Source organism: Hordeum vulgare, chromosome 3H (assembly GCF_904849725.1).
Source record: "Hordeum vulgare subsp. vulgare chromosome 3H, MorexV3_pseudomolecules_assembly, whole genome shotgun sequence".
Classification (NCBI taxonomy): Eukaryota; Viridiplantae; Streptophyta; class Magnoliopsida; order Poales; family Poaceae; genus Hordeum; species Hordeum vulgare.
The window spans coordinates 47,739,150-47,746,521 of NC_058520.1; the positions used below are offsets into that span (position 1 = coordinate 47,739,150).

At 45.8% G+C, this 7,372-nt stretch overlaps 1 protein-coding gene across 2 annotated transcripts; it reads left to right on the top strand.

The window, feature by feature from the left end:
• The first annotated feature begins 1,482 nt into the window (after positions 1–1,482).
• Positions 1,483–6,865, top strand: LOC123442914 (NADP-dependent malic enzyme, chloroplastic). 2 transcript variants are annotated; one of them, XM_045119094.1, is made up of 20 exons: positions 1,483–1,653; positions 1,795–2,057; positions 3,045–3,165; positions 3,249–3,323; positions 3,507–3,658; positions 3,744–3,849; positions 3,919–3,984; positions 4,095–4,190; positions 4,285–4,356; positions 4,451–4,534; positions 4,656–4,754; positions 4,847–4,894; positions 4,989–5,042; positions 5,129–5,227; positions 5,352–5,441; positions 5,540–5,617; positions 5,833–5,907; positions 6,018–6,108; positions 6,225–6,353; positions 6,436–6,865. In XM_045119094.1, the coding sequence occupies exons 1-20, from the start codon at positions 1,615–1,617 to the stop codon at positions 6,522–6,524; spliced, it is 1,926 nt and encodes a 641-aa protein (XP_044975029.1). In that variant the 5' UTR covers positions 1,483–1,614; the 3' UTR covers positions 6,525–6,865. The 2 variants fall into 2 exon arrangements, with proteins under 2 accessions (XP_044975029.1, XP_044975028.1); XM_045119093.1 differs by having other exon boundaries at positions 1,600–2,057.
• The last annotated feature ends 507 nt before the right edge of the window (positions 6,866–7,372 follow it).

A 7,372-nucleotide genomic window follows, 5' to 3' on the forward strand; every position in this document is an offset into this window, starting at 1 on the left:
TGAATGAGTGGGATCGTTTGGATTCATTAAATTTGTTCTTTTATAAGTATATAGTAGATCATGCTTGTAAAAATATATTTCAAATATACAATGTATCCCTAATATGCTAGCTAATAGTAAAATAAACATAACACTTTTTTGTAATTGAATAAAATAATAGTCATGTTGCATATGCTAAGTTTCTATACTTTTACGTGTATTAGTGAGGTATAATCAAGTAAAAAATCAGACAAAATGACACACACCTCAGCCGCACTTTATGTTATTACCACAAGGACAATGACCATACATGTTAACATGTAAGATCATCTACAAACGAATTCTTTATATTCGTCTCAAACGTTGGGCAGACCGTGTGGTTAGTGATCGGTCACGAAAATGTGGTTTAATCGAACCCTTCATATCCGTCTCAAACACTTGGACTGATCGGCACCCTACATATCCATCTCAAATATGAGGACAATATGTGGGCTCGCGGACACGTCCGGACACGTCTGATCCGTCACGTAGGACGCAACCCCACCCGGACCACCTTTCTCTTTTCTTATTCATTATTTTCTCTCTCTCTTCTTCTTTACCAATCACGTGCAAATGACCGAACATATTATAAAATTTAGAAGTATGGCTGCGCAAATGAAAAAATAAGGACTCAAAATAAATACAATCGGTTATTGACTGGACGCGTCTACAAGCGTTTGAGGGGTTGAATTTGCCAAGCCCACTGTAGATGCTCCAAGTGACACAGATGATGTATAGTTTTCATGAAGCGAGGCAAATAGGTGCCATTTTAATCAAAATTCTCATAATTTTTTGCTTGAAAAAGATTTGTTAAGGGATTTTGAAGATAAAACATACTTGAAATACACTAGCTAATACCAGTGGAGTGATAAAATATAGTCTTATATTATGACACTACAGCAATAATTTTTTTTGTAAAACAAATAAAATAATATAATTTTTTGCATGATTAATTTGCACTCCGTTCGAATTTATTAGTCCACATCGTATTTTGGATGAAAGTTTAACAAACTCTTAACGCATGAGTTGGACAAAACTGTTAATACGCTACACTGCTAATACAATAGTCGAGTGAAGCATAAACATGTAAAAAATTCGACAAAATGGCACATCTCTGTTTTGTTTAATTTAGCATGAATGTGACAGTTTCTGCCACCGGCACACAGCGTGCTCCTATCATTTTTGGAAAGCCAACCAAATGCACGTCATTTTAATGAAATTTCTCGTTATGTTTCTGGCTGGAAAAAGGTTTAATGGCCCCGTACGTCGTGGCCAGCTCCACCATCATCGACCCCCATGTAGGTAAAATGCAAGACGGGAGGCAGATCGAGAATCAACCGCGACGAATTAAAGTATTTCCGCCGCCGCAGGTGCGTGGCGCCCACCGGCCCGACGCCAAATACAAAGCGCCCTCGGCCCGCCCCCTTTTATAGCGCCCCCGCCTCCTCCACCTCCCTCCCACACCTCCCCCAGCCTCCACGCTCCCTCGCGCGCAGGGGCCGACGACAACCAACTCGAGGCCGACGACAACCAACTCGACTCCACCCACCCACCCACCCCGACCGCGCGTTGGAGCTCCCCGCGGAACCCGCAGCCATGCTGTCCGCGCGCACCGCCTCCCCCGCCGCCTCCCTGGTACCGACCCCGCGACCGTCTCCCCGCTCTCTCGCTCTCGCCTCGAGCCGTGCGATTGCACCGCGTCTACGCTGCTCTGGATGTTGTATGTTGTGCGGGGAAGTAAGCTTCGTTTGTTTGTTGTTTTGCCTGACGCTGCAGTGGAAGCGCGGAGGCGGCGCGGGGGCCCGCGGCGACGGATGCACGAGCTGCCTGGAGGTGCGGAGGAGGGCCGCGGCGGTGGCGGTCCGCGCGGCGCAGCCCAAGAGGGTCGAGGCGGTGGCGATGGAGTCGGCCGCCGAGACCGCCGAGGTGGCCGCCGAGAAGGAGGTGGCCGCGGCGGGCGGCGGCGTGGAGGACAAGTACGGCGAGGACAGGGCCACGGAGGAGCTGCCCGTCACGCCATGGGCCTTCTCCGTCGCGAGGTGAGCGGCGCGGATCGGATCGGGTCGCCGCGCGCTGGATCTGGGTGGGGCGGACGTTTCGATGGGTCCGTCGATCTGGGTGGGGATCGGTCCATTTTGGGGTTAGCTTTACGGTTTCCTCCGCGTGCTGCTTCGCCTAAGCTAATACTCCTACATACTACTACTACTAATATTTTAGTCCATTTCAGAACTTTGACGTGCCTACAAGTCAGTATGCGTGTCTCGTTTGCTTGCATCACCCGAAACAAATCTGAAATCGGCAGTAGATTTCCGCGTGTGGGGCGTCCGGCAGCGGAAAGTAACTGTCCCTTTCTCCTCCTGGCGCAGCCCAGTTCAGCTGGCCTTTGTTGTTTCCTAGCACCCAGTAAGTATGGGTCACCCGCTATTGTTGGAGCCGCCCAGCTGGCCGCGTTAAAATTTCAATTAGTATTTGTTTACTACTTTTACATTTCCAGGTCCACTTTAGCGGAGAGAACATTACTGTTGTTATAATTTAGAGCCGATCTGGGTTATCGCTGGGCGGATTTTGGGTAGGTTGTGAGTAGTTGAGCGAAGCAACGAATTGTCTGTTCTGATTTGGTTTGGTTTCTTCTATTTTTTGCTTTCTTGTGGGTGGAGTATATTCTAATGTGACAAAAAAGATAATCTGGCCCACAACAATATTTGTGTGTCTTGTTTTCTCCACTGCCCCTGACAGCGAAATTCGACTGCAAATTGATACTGAAACGACAGGCGAATGGCAATCGGTACTCTGTAGCATGTAATTTTGTTAGTTAACTAAAGGCAATCAGAGAACGGTAACTTCAGTAAGGAAAGTCAAGCACCCAATTGACAGCGGTGATTTAAATAAACTTTACTGCCGTAATTTTTTTTATTTGGTTTGGAAGACTGTTTCATGCCAATGAACGACCATGATTCGATGCAGTGGACCAGATAAGTTTTGATGATTATGTTAAACCGAATGCTAATAGACCTTTTGTGCCACAGTGGTTACACCCTTCTGAGAGATCCGCATCACAACAAGGGACTGGCCTTTACGGAGAGGGAGCGGGACGCGCACTACCTGCGTGGCCTTCTTCCTCCAGGAGTTGTCTCTCAGGATCTCCAAGTATGTGGAACCTTCACTAGCCAAAATAAGCTGTAAATCATTATCGTTTTCTTTTTTCTAAGGTTTTCGTAATGTGCATGCAGGTAAAGAAGATTATGCACAACCTTCGCCAGTACAAGGTCCCGTTGCAGCGCTATGTGGCGATGATGGACCTTCAGGTAGCCCAATCAGTCATGTTAATTCTATGAACTATGGATTTGTTCTTGTAAGATTGGCTATGTAATGCAGTGAATTCCTTGTTGAAAATCTTATAAAACCCACATCCCACCAACATAGTCAATTTATTACATTTAAAATGATTTATTGATTGCAAAATTTTGAACAATGCTGCGTGATTTCAGGAGAGAAATGAGAGACTTTTCTACAAGCTTCTAATTGATAACGTGGAGGAGCTGCTCCCTGTGGTTTATACACCAACTGTAGGTGAGGCCTGCCAGAAGTATGGGAGCATATTTAGGCGTCCACAGGGTCTGTACGTCAGCTTGAGAGACAAGTATGTCTGCCCAGTTTTTCTTTTTATCAAACTGTCAAGAATTATGTTTTGTTTGTCATTGGGACTGATTGGAGATGTATTCTAGGGGGAAGGTTCTTGACGTGCTAAGGAACTGGCCTGAGAGGAACATTCAAGTTATTGTAGTCACTGATGGTGAGCGCATTTTGGGGCTTGGAGATTTGGGTTGTCAGGTATGCTTGTCTAATTAGCTTCTTACTTCAGGAACTGTGCTTATATATTGTTGAAATGATATCCTATAGGGAATGGGAATTCCTGTTGGCAAACTTTCTCTGTACACTGCCCTTGGAGGAGTTCGCCCGTCAGCTGTAAGTATTTACATATGTTGTAGTCTTCTTTAGTTACCCCAGTATATTTGCTATCAACAAGCTGCAAAAACAACCAAACAACTTCAATATTTTTAATGTTTACTTTGCAGTGCTTGCCTATTACAATTGATGTTGGTACTAACAATGAGCAATTGCTCAACGATGAGTTCTACATCGGGCTTCGGCAAAGACGTGCTACTGGAGAGGTATGCACATGTGCAAACTTTGCTTGGAGAAACTAGGACGTTACCCAAATAGCCAGCACTTGAAATCTGATCTATCCATTGTCCTTGATGGCAGGAGTATCATGAGCTCATGGAAGAGTTCATGGATGCTGTTAAACAAATATATGGTGAAAAAGTTCTCATCCAGGTCAGTTCAGATACCTAGTAAATTCTTTGTTATACGGTGATCATTTTGACTTTTTTATCACAATAATACTGAGACTGAATTTCCTTTGTGTCAGTTTGAAGACTTTGCCAATCACAATGCATTTGATTTGCTTGCAAAATATAGCAAGAGTCATCTTGTTTTCAATGATGATATCCAGGTTGGTAAACTACTTGTCTCAGTTTTATCACATGCTATCCTTATTCTGTTACTCAGTATTGCTAATTCGCTACCTTTCAGTTTGTTGCCTTTTGTGCTGATATAAAATGTGTTAATTGCAGGGAACAGCATCTGTGGTCCTTGCAGGTCTGCTATCTTCTCTGAAGGTTGTCGGTGGAACCCTAGCAGAGCACACCTATTTGTTCCTTGGTGCTGGTGAGGTTAGTCAAAACTCTTCATGGTGTAACTTTTGCTGAACAGTTAAATTATGATGCATTATCTGGAACACATCTGGTGGTGCATTTTATTGCAGGCTGGAACTGGTATTGCAGAACTCATTGCTCTTGAGATCTCGAAACAGGTAACTATCTTAAGCTTTCAAATTGTCAATTTGGTGTATACAGTTTTAATATCAATGCTACAGCTAAGCCATGCTGTTCTTGATCACTTTATAGACAAATGCTCCAATTGAAGAGTGCCGCAAGAAGGTTTGGCTGGTGGATTCGAAGGTATGAAACCAAAGAGAGTTGGTAGTACACTATTTTGAACACTGCAGCTGACAGCCTGACACGATATTATTCTATTTTATATGTAGGGTTTGATTGTTAATTCCAGAAAAGACTCCCTTCAGCCATTCAAGAAATCTTGGGCACATGAGCATGAACCTGTGACAACCTTGTTAGATGCCATCGAGGTAGTCATTCTTTATGTGCATTTAGGAATTAAATTCAATTAACGACTGATGCTTTCCCTGGAAATTGTTCTGTCAATGTTGTATTTTATTGTCTCTTACTGAAGTTCTTCTGTTATCTCTGTAGTCCATCAAACCTACAGTGCTGATTGGAACTTCTGGAGTAGGCAGGGCTTTCACAAAAGAAGTTGTTGAAGCTATGGCTTCTTTCAATGAGGTAATTTGGATTTTGAACATTATTGTTGTTCAACTTGTAACTTCCTGGAATCAGTCAGACAGTTGAATAACTTCTGATATCTAAAATTGTAAATGCAGAGACCTGTCATCTTCTCACTGTCAAATCCAACATCGCACTCCGAATGTACTGCTGAAGAGGCATACAACTGGACTCAGGTTAGTTTCCCAACACACACACACACGCATGTGCACGCGCACGCATCTAGCTGCAAATTGTGGAAGTCAAAACATTTGATGTTACTCATTAAATCACTGCTGTCATGTACCATATGAAATTCAACAAAGATTAGTGGAAGATAGCTAATGCATCATAATTGGCACAAAAAAAAAGGGGTTCACTAAAACATGCAAATGCATTTGCACAATTGCAGGGACGTGCAGTGTTTGCCAGTGGAAGTCCGTTTGACCCTGTGGAGCACAATGGAAAGATTCATGTGCCTGGCCAGGTATTTCTCATTTTAATATTTTCCAGTGAGGAACAATCTTGCTGATATTAAGTCTAGCTTGGTCAAAACGAAAGTTCTTAATACCTAATTGTCTGGGCTATGCGCTACAGGCAAACAATGCTTACATTTTCCCTGGATTTGGCCTTGGTGTTGTGATCTCTGGAGCAATCCGCGTACACGAGGACATGCTTCTTGCTGCCTGTAAGTACCTCTCACGAACATTTTGTTCATCACTGCCTGCCTCTCTGCCAAGCATTTCCACCATGAATGTTGATCGTATTATGGGAGGCTTATCAATGTTTCATGTGTTCAAACAGCGGAAACTCTGGCTGCACAGGCCACTCAGGAGAACTTCGACAAGGGATCCATCTTCCCACCCTTCACCAACATCAGAAAGATATCTGCCCTCATTGCTGCTAGCGTGGCTGCAAAAGCCTATGAACTCGGTATGTTCCTGTCGACACTCCTTGTCCCTGCCAGGCCCTCATGGTATACCTGTTCTTGACATTGCTCAACTCTTTTCTGCAGGCTTGGCGACTCGCCTGCCGCGGCCGAGAGATCTGGAGAAATATGCGGAGAGCTGCATGTACACCCCTGTCTACCGCAGCTATCGTTAATGGGGCGGAGATCAATTTTGCAGGAATAAAACGTAATATCGCAGGATGCTGCGGCGCTGTTGTTGTCTGTCGCTGTTCTTGCCGCTGCTGCAAGTCGTATCTGTCTATACATATATGCCGTGTCTGTTGTAACGCTGTGGAAGAAGTTAAGCAAACTGTCTTGTGTACCAACGTTTGTTATTCTTGTCGCTTGAGTGTAACGGGTGTAATAAGCACACATAGCCCTAGTTCTCAAGGTAATATGGCTAGTGGTCCCCGCCTTTTATCTCAAAAAACTGGGATCCTTGACCATATATGAATATTAATGCTAATTAGCATGCACCAGTGAAGGGGTTAACTAATGGAAGGTGTCAAAAGTTTTAGTCAAAAGGGAAAAAAATTAGGGAAAAGATTGTGTTCAACCGGCCGATCGCGCTGTCTCGTCCGCCGGCTCGGCGACCGTCCGATCTGCGTAAGCTGTGACTGTTTTTCTGAAACAATGTTGTTGTTTCAGGAACAGTTTTCTGCAGCTCCTCCCAAGCGTCTCTGCCTGAGACCGCGCCGCCGCTTGCCATCGCCTGCACCGGCTGGCCTCGTCGGAGCAGGGCCACCGCGCCTGCACCTCCGCGCCGCCTGGAGCCTCTGCCCGAGCGAGCCGTCGGCTCCCTCCTCCTCTCGAGCGTTGCCCGAGCACGGTCCCGCATGCCCCGCCGTGGTGCGCCGCCGCCGGCCGATCCTGGCGCCACCGGAGCCCCAGCCACCGGCGCCGGAGCCATCGCCGTCGCGTTCCTGCCACCGGCCGACCCGCGTCGGCCTTGCCTCCCCGCGCCAGACCGGATCTGGATCGATCCCTCTGCCAGCCATGGAGC